Raw genomic sequence first — 14,986 nt, forward strand, 5'->3', positions numbered from 1 at the left:
AGTTTATTGCTGTTTGCTAAAAAATTACTTTCAGAAATATAATTACTTCCCTTGTGGCTTCCATAAATAAACTAGTTTTGTGAATAATAACTTCTATTGTGCATACATACCATTACTTCACAGTCATATTTGCTATGTTTTGATTGTGTTAATTGCTATGTAGTGGAATTAATACTTCTGCATAGTGCAGCAGTATACCCTTACACCTGTCCACCTTTACTCCAGCAGTGCTGTGAATATATTGATAAGGTTCTGTGTTTATAACAGTTTTGCCTGCCAAGTAAAGTCAACCATTGTTCCAGCATTTTGTTTCGTCTTTTTTTTTTTTTTTAATTAAAAAAAGGAAGGAGTGCAAAAGAGTAAAATTTTCTCAGGCACAGAATTAAAATTTAAATATTTTTATAGTCGAGCCATAACTGAAGAAAATAGTGTGTTCATCTGTTTAAAATTTTTTTAAATGTAGCTGTTTTACAAAAGCTGTATTTTTTCAGATTTTCAGAATTCAGCATGCCTGCTGACACACACTGCTACTTCTCATCAGCAAGGTAATTAGTTTTATATATGTGACTGATAAATTTTAGGTCTCATTAGTCTTGTATTTTATTATTGTGAGGGCTTTCAGTAAATACTGCAACACATTTTCTTTCTTGGCCATTTTCGGATGAAAAAAATGCAGAATTTGTTGTGGGACATCATGGAATATTCCAACGTTAGCCCCTGTGAAGTTTAATGAAGTTCTGATAGTTTTTGGTGCTATAGGTAGCCTTCAAAATGGTGTCTGTAATGGAGATATGTTCCAAGCAGAGAGCTATCATTGATTTCCTTTTGGCGGAAAACCAGAGTGTTGCAGATATTTACAGGTGCTTGCAGTATGTCTAAGAAGACCTGACAGTGAATAAAAGCACAGTAAGTCATTTGGTGAGTAATCTGTCATCATCACAATAAGGACGCACAAACCTGTCCGATCTCCTGTGCATGCCGGACAGCTGCATGCAGCTGTGACTCCTGCAATGCTGGAATGTGCAGATAGGTGGGATAGATGACTCAAATCAAACACATTGCTACTGAATTCTGCACACCCAAGAGCTCACAAAATGTCATTGGACTCTTGTTCCTCATCCACCCTACAGCCCAAATCTTCCAGCTTCTGACTTCCATGTGTTTGGTCCAATGAAAGATGCATTACATGGGAAGTATTATGGGGACGTTATTCACGCAGCAAGATGGTGCCTCCAATTTTGACCAGTAGAATGGTACCACAATGGCAAACAGACAGTCCCAGTAAGGTGGCATAAGGCTATTGCATTGAACAGAGATTATGTTGAAAAATAGGGTTTTGTAGCCAAAAGAGTGTGTAGCAATATGGTGTATTGGAATCCTGAATGAAACCAATCTGCTTCCATAAAAAATGTGTTGCATTACTTACTATATGCACCTCATAGTATTGACTTTTAATGGAACTAGTTTTGATAGAGAGTCATAACTGGTAGAGCACTTGCCCGTGAAAGGCAAAGGTCCCGAATTTGAGTCTCGCTTTAGCACACAGTTTTAATCTGCCAGGAAGTTTCAGAGTCATAACTATGTATATATTTTGCATTATTGCAGATTATATGGAAATGTTGGTTTTAAAGTGTTTCTGCAGTACATGCAAGAACTGAGGATGTGAGGTAAATATGGTGGTCTAGTATACTTAGAAGCAATTCATTGCAATTTATATTAGCATATGAATATCACAAAAGTAGACTATAGTTTATCTTCTTTCGTTTAATTTTGATTCTTGAGGGAACATTGTCATTATTACACTAGGAAATATACTTCTTTGCCAATATTTCACAGATTTTTATTTCGCATGAACTAGATTTTGGATACCAAGCCAATCTTTTAGGATTAGCTCATTGTTCTGAAACATTAACACTAGGAAATCGACTTGGATGTTGAAACATGAGCTGAAATAAAAATAAGTGGAACATAAGCAAAAAACTGTTTTCTAGTGTTCATGCTTTTACCAGTCTGTACACCAGAATGTGATATAAATTCTGAAGTGATTAAGTGGCCATAAAAAACTGAAAGATCACTATCGCATGACTTTTGTCACGTCAGTGTATTTTTTGTCCATGTATTCTCCCCAAACAAAAAAAACCTTGTAATTTATTGTTCAGATTTCCTTAACCTGAGTACAAATAAGTGCAGTTGTTTTTGTGGTGCAGATCAGGTCTGGCTCTAGCTGCCAGAGACTGTGGTCATGTGTGGGTGAGTTATGTTTATGTGAGTATGTGTATATTGTCTACTTTTGACAAAGGCCTTGTTGGCCGAAAGCTAACATTCCAACAATTTTGTTGTTGTGCCTTCCTGTGACTTCAGTCTGTCAATTATATGGTGAGTGCACAAACTCTTTAGATCAAAGTCTTCAAATATTTGCAACAAGCTATTTGACGTTCCCATCCTGATTTGTGGCATTCTCAAGACTGGTTCCTTCTGCATGACAATGCAAGACCCCATACTGCTTTATCTGTTACCGTGTATCTGGCCAGACATTGTGTTATTGCCATTGCGAATCCATCAGACCACCTGACTTTTCGCCTTGCAATTTTTTCTTGTTGGCACAAGTGAGTAGGCAACTGAAAGAAAAGCTTCACCAAGACGTCACAGACATCTAACAGCCTGTGACAAATGAGCTTACAAGTATTACAGTTGAAAATTTCCCTGCTTGCTTTCAAGACCTCCACAAATGTTTGCAATTTTGTATAAATAGCCAAGGGGACTACTTTATTAGATGCTAGGATCATTACTTGGTAAATGCAATTTTCTATTCTTAAAAAAACCTGTCCTGGAACTTTTCTGACAAAGGAAGTATAAATCGTACTTCAAGTGACAGAACTTGAAATAAGTGTAAGTCACATAAATTTTTAATGGAATGCCTGGTATTCACTTTTAAATTGTCTGCATAATACTCATCTGTCTAAGTTTGTCCTCCACAAGTCTGGGGTGTCTAACTGCAGATCTCCTGCCTGGATAATTAATATTGTGAAATAGCGGGATCTGGTTTTATGAGGAAAGATCTAAAACACACTTTTTGATTTGAACATCAAAATTTTATCACTGTCCTCATATCTTGACATCACAAATTAAAATAAACTGACACTCTTTACATATGTGAATATCAGAGAAAAACTGAGTAAAACTGGTCATATGTTTATATGTCAAAAAATAATATGAAAACGGTAACATGACTGCCTTCACAGTTCTGACTTATTTAATCAGCATGAATGTTCTTGAATAACCTATATTATTGTCTTTACATAATAAATGGATTTACAATGAAAAACATGATCTTATGTACATCATCTTGTAACAAATATGTCTCCAAAATTATACATAAATTTTGTTTCTGTTTAACTTGAGCTTTGCATTTATAAAATCGGCTTTTACTTCATGTTGAAGAATATATATTACCAAAGTTGCAGTAATCCCTTAATTAATTCATATATTTTATTCCTATCACAGAAACTGCATCCTGTTATACAGTATATCCAAAACTTTTCTCTTCTTTGGTAAAGCTCTTGCTTAATTTATCAGGTATACTTAGAAAGTAATTGTTAATGTAATTGGGCAAGACTTCCTTCTTTATTTCAGTGTTATCACTAGATTTAAGAACAAATCCTGTTCTTTAGAGCTTTTTCCTATTTCTCTTTTAACTATTTCCCATGTGGTCCTTGATCTATTATCTGACTTCCTTATTAGTCTATTGTTACTTAATACTTTCACTAGATTAATTACCCTTCTGTATACCTTTTTGTAGTTACTAACATGTTTTATGAAATTAGGGTCAGTATTGGTTTTCATTTCAGAGTTTAGTCTTTTCATAGTCTTGGAAGAGTTTTTGATGCCAGATGTGATCCAAGAATTTGTGTGTCTATGGCTAGGTGTGTTGATTTTAACTAATCTTTTTGGAAAGCACATTTCAAAATTTGTCATGAAAAGAGAGTAGAATTCAAAATTTTTATAGTAGTTACATCTTTATTGATCAACTTTTTTTATGGTATGTAATGATAAAATTTTAGCTCAGCACACTGTAATATGTTCCTTAAATTACTGTTGGTTTGTCCTGTTGGATCTTAGGTTGGAAGTCTATGATGGTAATGCCACAGACACTGGAAAGCGTCTGGGGCTTTTCTGTTCCAACCTCACAGATGCTCTCCCTGTTATTTCATCCACCAATAACTCAATGGCAGTCAGCTTCCTCACATACTCATTCCAGCCAGCATCTAATTTTACTGCCGAAGTAATCTTCATGTATGGTAAGTAGTTATCATCAAAATAACATTGTATGCTTTGTCAGCATATGGAATAAATTTATGCACAGAAAATGCATTAAAAACTAGACAGAAAAAAATCATTATTAATTAATGTGTCCTTGAATCATGGTTTTTGTGTATCAAGGGTATTATTATGAGCATGTATTAAGCTTGGTAAAAAATAGTACCTAAGCAACATTTTTGGAATTTTATAAATTCGTTCATCTACCTTTATCCCAGGAAGAGTTAAAATTCTTTCATTTCAGAAAATAAATTGTTTCATACTTTAAATAATATTTGATGACTCCATCATTTCTTTCGTTTAAGCCATCATTTGAAATTAAGAAAGAGAAAAAGAAATCAGACAATACCAGATCTGATGAATAGGAGGTGAAGGAACTATTTGAAAGTTCAGTTGCTGCACTTCTGCCATCACAATGATCAATCTGGAGCCAGGCACATGACAAGAGCATTTCTTTATGTGGTTGACTAGTTGTCTTTGTCTCAACTCTCTAAGAAGAAAAAGAAAAACAATAACGCCATAATGTTTCATAATAAAATGCTGTCATTGTTTTGCCCTTTTTCAAAAAGAAATAATTACAATGGAGCACACGAGACCCAAATAACCTTATGTACTGACAAAAATGTCATTGCTTTAGTGATGCAGTTTTTACCTACGTGAACTCATTGTCTTGATTGCAGTTTTGCATTCAAAATGTATCAATAAGACCACACTTTGACTGCAGTCGGTTATAATTCTGAAGGCCCTTCAAATTGTAGCTTCATCAATTTTTTGTCTGTACTTAACAAATATAGCACCCATTTTGATGTTATTCATTGATTCATTTGGTCATTCATTCATCATTTTCTGTAGTCTGTAAAGGAAGGAAATCTTCAAAGATGATGGTCGTAGGATACATTAACAAAATGAAACAGTTGTTAAAAGTACATTACAATACATTAACATTACACTACAATGTACAGCTAACTTTAAAACAGTAAAATTAACAAGAAACATACTACTTTTTAAAAAGCCAATGCTTTCTTTTTTTATGCTAAGCAACTGCTGTTTTCTTTTGTTACCATTTTAATATTTACACAAAAGAATTATTTAGGTGTAATGGTTTGTTGTTGTCCCTTCAAGATTATCTTTATTGATAGAGTATATGGTACACAGTAAATGAATTAATTAATAATATCACAAGGGCAATTTTAGTAAATGAAAACAAGATTTTAATGCTCGAATTACGACTTGTTAAAGATGTAATGATTTATCTAATCTTCATAGAGGCTGTATTTGAAACTGTGGAGTGACAGGTTTGTAAACAGTCTGCCAGAGTAAATGTAATGCATCTTGATAATTTATTAGCAAGTGTAATCTTTACTGCCATAATCACTGAAATTGATGGCCAGATTGCAACATATTATCATTTCTGCACAATTGTTATCTGATAAGCTGATTTAATTCACCTCATTCTTTTTATTTGTTTGTTGTTTAATTATCATGCTTTAATATTTAAGTGCTTTATTCTCTCTAGTGCAACTATTTTCTTTTCTTCATGCCAAACTGAACAATTTTACAATATTGTGGTTAAGGGTCTTAACTCATAATTACAACTTGTCCTCTAAATTACAAAGCAGTTTCTCTTTCTGGTACAATAGACTTTAATCCCACACATCATCCAGCAATATGTTTTTACTATACTGTTGTTGTTGTTGCTGTGGTCTTCAGTCCTGAGACAGATTTGATGCAGCTCTCCATGCTACTTTATCCTGTGCAAGTTTCTTCATCTCCCAGTACCGCAACTTACATCCTTCTGAATCTGTTTAGTGTATTCATCTCTTGGTCTCCCTCTACGATTTTTACCCTCCATGCTGCCCTCCAATGCTAAATTTGTGATCCCTTGATGCCTCAGAACATGTCCTACCAACCGATCTCTTCTTCTCGTCAAGTTGTGCCACAAACTTCTCTTCTCCCCAATCGTAGGGTCAGTATTACCTCACATGTTCCAATTATTTCTACGGAATCCAAACTGATCTTCCCCGAGGTCAGCTTATACCAGCTTTTCCATTTGTCTGTAAAGAATTCACATTAGTATTTTGCATCCATGACTTATTAAACTGATTGTTCAGTACTTTTCACATCTGTCAGCACCTGCTTTCTTTGTGATTGGAATTGGAATTATTATATTCTTCTTGAAGTCTGATGGTATTTTGCCTGTCTCATACATCTTGCTCACCAGATGGTAGAGTTTTGTCAGGACTGGCTCTCCCAAGGCCGTCAGTAGTTCTGATGGAATGTTGTCTACTCCCAGGGCCTTGTTTCGACTCAGGTCTTTCAGTGCTCTGTCAAACTCTTCACGCAGTATCGTATCTCCCATTTCATCTTCATCTACATCCTGTTCCATTTCCATAATACTGTCCTCAGGTACATCACCCTTGTATAGACCACTATATACTCCTTCCACCTTTCTGCTTTCCCTTCTTTGCTTAGAACTGGGTTTCCATCTGAGCTCTTGATATTCATACAAGTGGTTCTCTTTTCTCCATAGGTCTTTTTAATTTTCCTGTAGGCAGTATCTATCTTGCCCCTAGTGAGATAAGCATCTACATCCTTACATTTGTCCTCTAGCCATCCCTGCTTAGCCATTCTGCACTTCCTGTCAATCTCATTTTTGAGACGTTTGTATTCCTTTTTGCTTGCTTCATTTACTGCACTTTTATATTTTCTCCTTTCATCAATTAAATTCAATATTTCTTTCAGGAAAAATGACATCCACATCTCATCCATTGTGGCAGCTGATAAAAAGAAAGTCTCATTCATGTCAAAAATACATGAAACTTATATAACCATGTAGCTTTGTATTCAACAATCACCATTGAGCTATCCACCGTGAACACATTTTCCACATTTTAAGTTCTTCATGTGGTATGGTCTGCGTAAATGCCATGGAAGCGCCAGCTTTGGAGTGTGTATCTGTTACAGCTAGTCAGTTATCTTCCATTATCATTTGTTACACTTTTGCAATCATATTGTCAGTTTGCTTGTTTGGTTTCTGGGTGTGCTTGCTATGGTACACTGTGAGACGCTGTTCAGTCTCCTTTGAAATGTTCCACCTGTGCTCACGTTTTCCACATGTACTACACCATTTCTGCATCTCTTATTCATTTGGCAGCAATGGGTTTCATAGCTCAATAAAGAAGAAAACAAATCAATATTGTATCTTTTAATATGGAAAACACAATGCAGTCTACCAGGTGTTGCAAGTACTCCGAATGCTGGCAGTGTTAGTGGTTGTTCATGAATAAAGAAAGAGAGGCTTTGTTTTGAGCTTAAGTTTGTATTTCTATCTGCACCCAACATGGATTAAAAGAACTGGAATCCATCATGTATGTTGTGAATGCAGGTAATTTTCTTTATGTCCATTAATGCCTCTTTTTCTTACAGGTCCATCCCAGGGCTGTGGAGGTATTATTCATGTATCAGATAATCCTCAGATAATTCAGTCAGTGGATATTGATCATAATGGGCAATATGAATCTTTCCTTGATTGTCACTGGACAATTCTTGCAAATGTATCAAGTATAATTCATCTAGAGTTTGATTCCCTCAACATTGAAACATGTCACAGTCCTTTACAAGCAAGCACAGAGTGCAGTTGCGACTATATTGAGGTAAATATCATGCATGTTTCTTTTTTTTCTTTAGCATACATTTGGTTTACAAAACTGAATGTCAGATCATGTGATATACTGCATTTTTTCCTGCTTCTTAATCACAATTAGTGGCATGTAATGTGGTTTTACAAGAAATGCTTTTGGTGCTGCTATTCCTGTTTCTTGGCAGTTTTTGTGTAATGTGCAACAGTATTGTGACAAAATTCATTCTACCACCAAGAACTCTCCCTTGCTGCATTTTAATTATCACTGTAATTTCCTATGGTTATCAATTCATTGACACTGTAATTTACAGGTAAAACAGCAAGGAATGTGGAAAGATTCAAGTAATACGAATCAGTGATTATACAGTATTTTTTGTTTTTTACAATTTTTAATAATAATCTACTAAGGCAGTATTAATGAAGGGCATTTATGTTACTCCATTTAAGCTAACTGAATAAACACTTGCACTTATTGTTGGCACTCATTTGAGAATTCTAAAGGCTTTGAAGTAAGCTAAGAGTATTAGTTATTGCAAATTAACCTAACAAAAAATAAATACAAACCAAAGAAGAGTGTTAAGAGGCAATTTGTAGGAGTTGAAAAGAAGATGATTGCAGAATGAACTGCTGTAGGAAACAAGAGTATTAAATACAACCTCAAAGAGCTGAAGAATAGAAAATTATTGTAGAACTTGTGCAAAGTAACATGGCTCCCCCCCACCCCCCACCCCCACCCCCCAATAGAAATATATCCTCATCTTGACTGCTGGGTGGGTCCATTCTTTTGTTGTGAAGGATGATCGCCTCAGTTGCACGCCACCTGCTGAGCTGTGCACTTAGGAGTAGCCATTTCTGTTCTCAACTGCCTGTCACTTGCCAACCCATGAACTCATTGCTACTTAATTTTCACACAGCAGGGCATCACAGTCTCTATGCACACTATGCGTAAGAGTGGTGCTTCATGATAGATGGTGTGCAGTGTCATAAAATTTATATCAAAAGAACAAGGTGAAGGAGCAAAAATCTCATTAAAAAGTGTATCAACGAAAATAATCCATTTTTAAAAATATAATATAACTGGATAGAGAAAAAAATCTACTCACTAAGCAGTAGCAGGAGAACACACACAGTAAAAGGTTTGAAGGGGGAGGAAGAGGACTGGAGGAAAAGTTCTGGTGAGGTTTAGGAAATGGGGATAGTTCAAAGAGTCACCTAGAACCCTGGGAGAGATATACCGGATGGGATGAGGAAAAAAGACTGATTGTTGGGAGCTGCACTGGATGAGATTTGAAAACGTGATAGGTTGTGGATGGAAGACGGGGTAATATGCAAGACAGAGATTACTCCTTAAACAGTGCGCATGAGTTAATAAAGGCAGAAATCTAAGCGTATTGCATGTGTTGTGGGGAGGGGGGGGGAGGGGGGGGGGGGCAACAGGTCAAAAAATAAAAGATGTAGAAAACTAGAAGGGAGTGAAGAAAGGAGCAGGTACTGAGAAGAAATGCAGTGATGTGAGATATTAATGTGAATTAAGATTGGGTGGGTGGCAAGGTCATGACTGTGCTGTTGTAGAGGATGCTGTGTAATAGGATATTGTGTGTTACCAGTATATAATCACTACCTACCCCATTCAGTCTAACTATAACTTGGGGGGAAAAGGCAAAACAGTGTTAACATAACAGCTGGTGCATGACGTGTTATTCCATAGGTGGCTCCCCCTTGGATAAAACATGTTTTGCCAGTTACAGGGCTAGTATAGGAGGTGGGAGGCGGGTGCGTAGGGCAAGTATTACCAGTGGGGACGGTCACAGGGTTAGGAGCCTTAGGGTAGGCAAATGGATGCACAAGGAGCATAGAGTCTGACAAGGATACTGTTAAATCTTCAAATTTAACACATATTTCGGACAACACAACAACACATATAAGTCACTGAGTAAGTTGACCTGTGTACAAGTCGGCATTTGATTAAACACTGAGTCTCAGTCTAGCGGCCGCTGCTCGGATGGCCGCTCAGGTGGCGCAGCTGCTGCATGGCTGGCAGACAGCACCGCACGTAGAGGACGTGCGTAATTGCGCGGCGGCACTTTGAATAATTGGCAAGTCACAACACTTTTCCCCCCTTTGAAATTGTTGCACTGGTCTTGATGGAGGTGTCCTGGAGATGGCTAATGTCCATAGGCGTTGTTTGACTCGCCGTAAAGTCTCGAGGAGGAGGCTTCCCGTACGGACAGAAGTGTCCCCGATGATAACGGGTCGAGATGACAGGAGACGTAGGGGTCGAATCTGCTGGGGCCCCATGCACCAATCTGCCCATTGCGGCAAGTCCAGTTGATATGACAGGAGACATGGGCGATGTGTCGGCGTCCGTTGGAGGAGGAGGCGAGTAGATGTACTCTGACAGAGGATGGTCCTCCGGTTCCTGCATGGGCACGTCTCCTGGTGGCGTCCGTTCTGGTGCTGGCATCGCGATGACGGTGAGAGGGCTGCGTTGTGAGTATTGAGAGATGCCAAGATCCCGAGCATCAGGTAGAGCCAAAGGTGGTGCGGCAGCATTCGGAACAGGCGTTGCTGGCACCTGAGGCCGAAGCTGGTCCAAATGACGCACTGCAACACCCGTGTCCATCTGGATTTCATACAGGCGTCTGCCACGGTGTCGTAAGATGCGGCCCGGGCTCCATTTTGGCTGCCTGCCATATCCCCGTACCCAGACGAGGTCATAGGCGGTTATCCGGCCTAGTGAAGGCACCCGCGGCCGTGAGGTGGGAGGCCGCAGAAGATGAAGTAGCGTGCGGGGCTGTCGGCCATGTAAGAGCTCAGCCGGGCTGTGATCGCCCATGGGGGTGAAACGGTAAGACGCCAGGAACTGGAGAAGCGCATCATCAGCAGCAGAAGAAGTCAGAAGTTTCCGCATCTGAGCCTTAAATGTGCGGACCAGTTGTTCAGCCTCACCGTTGGATTGTGGATGGAACGGCGGGGCTGTGGCATGCGTAACGCCGTGATGAGCACAAAAATCCACAAAGTCGGAAGAGGCAAATTGCGGACCATTATCAGTAACAAGAGTAGAGGGGAGGCCTTCCAAAGAAAAAATGCGGGCGGGAGCACTGGTGGTTGCCGCGGTGGTAGGTGACGTGCAACGGACAATGAAAGGAAAGTTAGAATAGGCGTCAATTACGAGGAGCCAATAAGTACCTAAAAAGGGTCCCGCAAAATCAGCACAAATGCGCTCCCAGGGCTTCTCAGGCGAAGGCCACGGCGACAAAGATGACTTCGGGGCAGCGGCCTGTGACGCACAAGGGCCGCAGGCAGCGACCATGTGTGCGATTTCAGAGTCGATGTCAAGCCAGTACACATGACGGCGCGCCAGAGATTTTGTGCGAGACACACCCCAGTGCCCTTGGTGAAGGAGGCGCAAGACCGAAGCATGCAAAGACGCAGGTACCACAACACGCGGCGAAGCATTGTCAGTGGAGAGGAGGATAACACCATCCCTAGCCATGAGGCGGTAGCGCAAAGTGTAGTAGTTCTGCAACGGATCAGAAGTCTTAGCGGACGGGCGATCTGGCCAACCCTTCTGAATACAGCGTAAAACCCGGGAGAGGGTAGGGTCAGAACCTGTAGCAGCCGCCAGCCTGTCCCCATTGATGGGGAACCCGTCCACAACCCGCTGCTCGGCAACATCCAGGTGGAAACATAAAAGTTCGTCCCTATCGAATGCCTGATCAGGACCCATGGGAAGGCGAGACAGAGCATCAGCATTCGCATGTTGAGCCATTGGCCGGAAATGAATGTCATAATTGAAACGGGACAAGTAAAGAGCCCAACACTGGAGGCGGCGTGCAGCCTTGTCGGGAAGTGACGTTGATGGATGAAACAAGGAAACAAGTGGTTTGTGATCCGTAACAAGATGAAATTTTGAGCCATAGAGAAAAACACCAAACTTATGAAGAGCTTAAATGATGACCAAAGCTTCTTTCTCAATTTGAGAATACTTTTGTTGGGCATCCGTGAGCGTTTTGGAGGCATAAGCGATGGGTTGTTCCGAAAAACAGTGCACAAGGACTGCACCGACCCCGTATTGAGAGGCGTCTGTGGCAAGAATGAGATGTTGGCCAGGTCGATAAGTAGCCAGGCACGGGGCCTGTTTCAGCATAGTCTTTAATTTCTGGAAAGCCGCGTCACAAGACGCGGACCAGTGAAAAGGCACGTTTTTATGCAACAGACGATGCAACGGCTGAGCCACCGACGCCGCAGACGGTAAAAACTTGTGATAGTATGCTATTTTCCCCAAGAAGGCCTGCAGTTCCTTAACAGATGTAGGACGAGGAAGGGCATCGATCGCAGCAACAGTGTGTTGAAGCGGACGAATACCATCCCGAGAGAGTTGAAACCCCAAGTACGTGATAGATGCCTGAAAAAATTGTGATTTCTCAAGATTACACTTAAGACCGACAGTCTGTAAGACATGAAAAAGTGTGCGGAGATTTTGAAGATGTTCTTCAGTGGTGGAGCCAGTGACAACAATGTCGTCCATGTAATTGATACACTCCGAGACAGGCAGCAATAATTGTTCCAAGAATCGCTGAAAGAGAGCAGGGGCGCTAGCCACCCCGAATGGCAAGCGTTGGTATTGATAGAGGCCGAAAGGCGTGTTAAGGACCAGAAACTGCCGGGAAGCAGTGTCGAGAGGAAGTTGATGATAAGCTTCCGACAGGTCAATTTTAGAAAAATACTGTTCTCCAGTGAGTTTAGTGAACAGTTCTTCAGGACGGGGCATAGGGTAAGTGTCGATGAGGCATTGGGCATTTACAGTGGCTTTGAAATTGCCACAGAGATGAATATCACCATTGGGCTTAGCAACTACAACGACAGGAGAGGATCACTCACTGGAAGTGACAGGAAGCAAGACCCCTGAAGCAGTGAGACGATCCAACTCCCGTTTTACCCGATCACGAAGGGCCACAGGAATGGGCCGAGCACGAAAAAACTTAGGCCGACCAGTGGGTTTGAGTGTGATATGAGCTTCAAAGTCGGTTGCACGGCCTAACCCAGGAGAAAAAAGGGACGAAAATGTTGTCGACAAGGAATCCAGTTGAGCATAAGGAATAGCGTCAGAAACAATATTGACAGAGTCATCTATGGAGAACCCAAAAATGCGAAAGGCATCGAAACCAAAAAGATTTACTGCATTGCTCTGGTCGACCACAAATATGGGAACAGTGCGAACGACGGATTTGTAAGATACCTCAGCATTAAACTGTCCCAAGAGAGAAATGTTCTGTTTATTGTACGTCCATAATTGCCGAGTGACAGGGGACAGGAGTGGAGAACCCAGCTGAAGATACGTCTGAGAATTAATTATAGTGGCAGCAGAACCGGTATCCACTTGCATGCGAACATCTCGACCAAGGATTTGGACAGTGAGGAATAACTTCCCTGAAAGGGAAGAAGTGCAATTGACAGACAACACAGAATCAGCGTCATGTTCATGAACATCATGTATGCGGTCGGATTTACAAACGGAAGACACATGACCTTTCTTTTTGCAATTGTGACACACAGCCCAACGTTGGGGACAATCCTTGCGTGAATGTTACGTAAAACACCGTGGACATGAAGGAAGTTGCCGGGGATTTTGCTGCAGTTTCTTAGTGGGTTGTTTACGGCTAGGTCGAGGCTGCGCGTGGGAACGTACTGCGGCCACGTCGGCCCGCGGGGATGCGCCGCACGCATTGTCAACAGCCACAGAGGTTGTATTTCCCCGACGTCACCCCACGCTTCCATTTGCGCCCCAGCGGCGCGAGAAATTTCAAAAGACTGCGCAATGGAGAGAACTTCATCTAGAGTCGGATTCACCAACTGAAGGGCACGTTGCCGAACTTCTTTGTCGGGCGCCGACCGGATAATAGCATCCCGTACCATGGAATCGGCATAGGATTCTTTGTGAACGTCAGTAACAAATTGACACTTTCGACTGAGGCCATGAAATTCAGCAGCCCAAGCGCGATAGGAATGATTTGGTTGTTTTTGACAACAATAAAAGGCAACACGAGAGGCTACCACATGCATTTGCTTTTGAAAATAGACAGGCAGAAGGGAGCACATTTCAGCAAAGGACAAAGACGCAGGATCCTTCAAAGGAGCCAATTGCGACAACAACCGATACATTTGAAGTGAAATCCAGGAAAGGAACAGAGACTTACATGGTTGTTCATCCGTGACATGAAATGCCAAGAAGTGCTGTCGAAGACGTTTTTCATAGTCAGACCAGTCTTCCGCCGTCTCATCGTAAGGTGGAAAAGGAGGTACAGCCAACGACGAGAAACGCCCCGCATTTGACGCTGCGACGAAATCGCGAATCGCCGCTGTTAGAAGAGTTTGCTCTTCAAGGAGATTTTGCAAGAGCTGCTCAATAGTAGCCATGGAACCCTGTGAGTCAACGGTGAAAAGGAAAATCCACTACCTCATCGCCAATTGTTAAATCTTCAAATTTAACACATATTTCGGACAACACAACAACACATATAAGTCACTGAGTAAGTTGACCTGTGTACAAGTCGGCATTCGATTAAACACTGAGTCTCAGTCTAGCGGGCGCTGCTCGGCTGGCCGCTTAGGTGGCGCAGCTGCTGCATGGCTGGCAGACAGCACCGCACATAGAGGACGTGCGTAATTGCGCGGCGGAACTTTGAATAATCGGCGAGTCACAACAGATACTGTGCAGATTGGGAGGGTGACAAAAAGCTATTCTATGTGTGGTGGCCGAATTTTGAGACAGAATGGACCTAATATCAGGACATGATTTTAGGAAGTCATAGGCTTGTCATACTAGTTGATTAATACATTCTGGATAATACTGAGTGACAAGTGGTGCACTCAGCAGTACCAGGATTGGATGTGATGGCCTAGGAAATCTACTGTTGAATTACGTTGATGGGGTAATTACATTCAGTGAAGGCTGACGTGGTGATCATGGTGTATTGCTGTAAAAAAGTTTGCATCTGAACAAATAAGTTTGCCTTGTCTGCCACG

At 41.0% G+C, this 14,986-nt stretch overlaps 1 protein-coding gene across 1 annotated transcript in view; it reads left to right on the top strand.

Moving 5' to 3' along the window:
- Positions 1 to 14,986, top strand: part of LOC126100451 (cubilin) — a 771,806-nt gene that overhangs the window by 669,287 nt on the left and 87,533 nt on the right. The window contains exons 55-57 of the mRNA XM_049911056.1: positions 492 to 545; positions 4,120 to 4,298; positions 7,744 to 7,970. Of these exons, the coding sequence (XP_049767013.1) occupies positions 492 to 545; positions 4,120 to 4,298; positions 7,744 to 7,970 (460 nt within the window). The remainder of the gene's footprint in view (positions 1 to 491; positions 546 to 4,119; positions 4,299 to 7,743; positions 7,971 to 14,986) is intronic.

This window comes from Schistocerca cancellata, chromosome 9, assembly GCF_023864275.1.
Source record: "Schistocerca cancellata isolate TAMUIC-IGC-003103 chromosome 9, iqSchCanc2.1, whole genome shotgun sequence".
Lineage (NCBI taxonomy): Eukaryota > Metazoa > Arthropoda > Insecta > Orthoptera > Acrididae > Schistocerca > Schistocerca cancellata.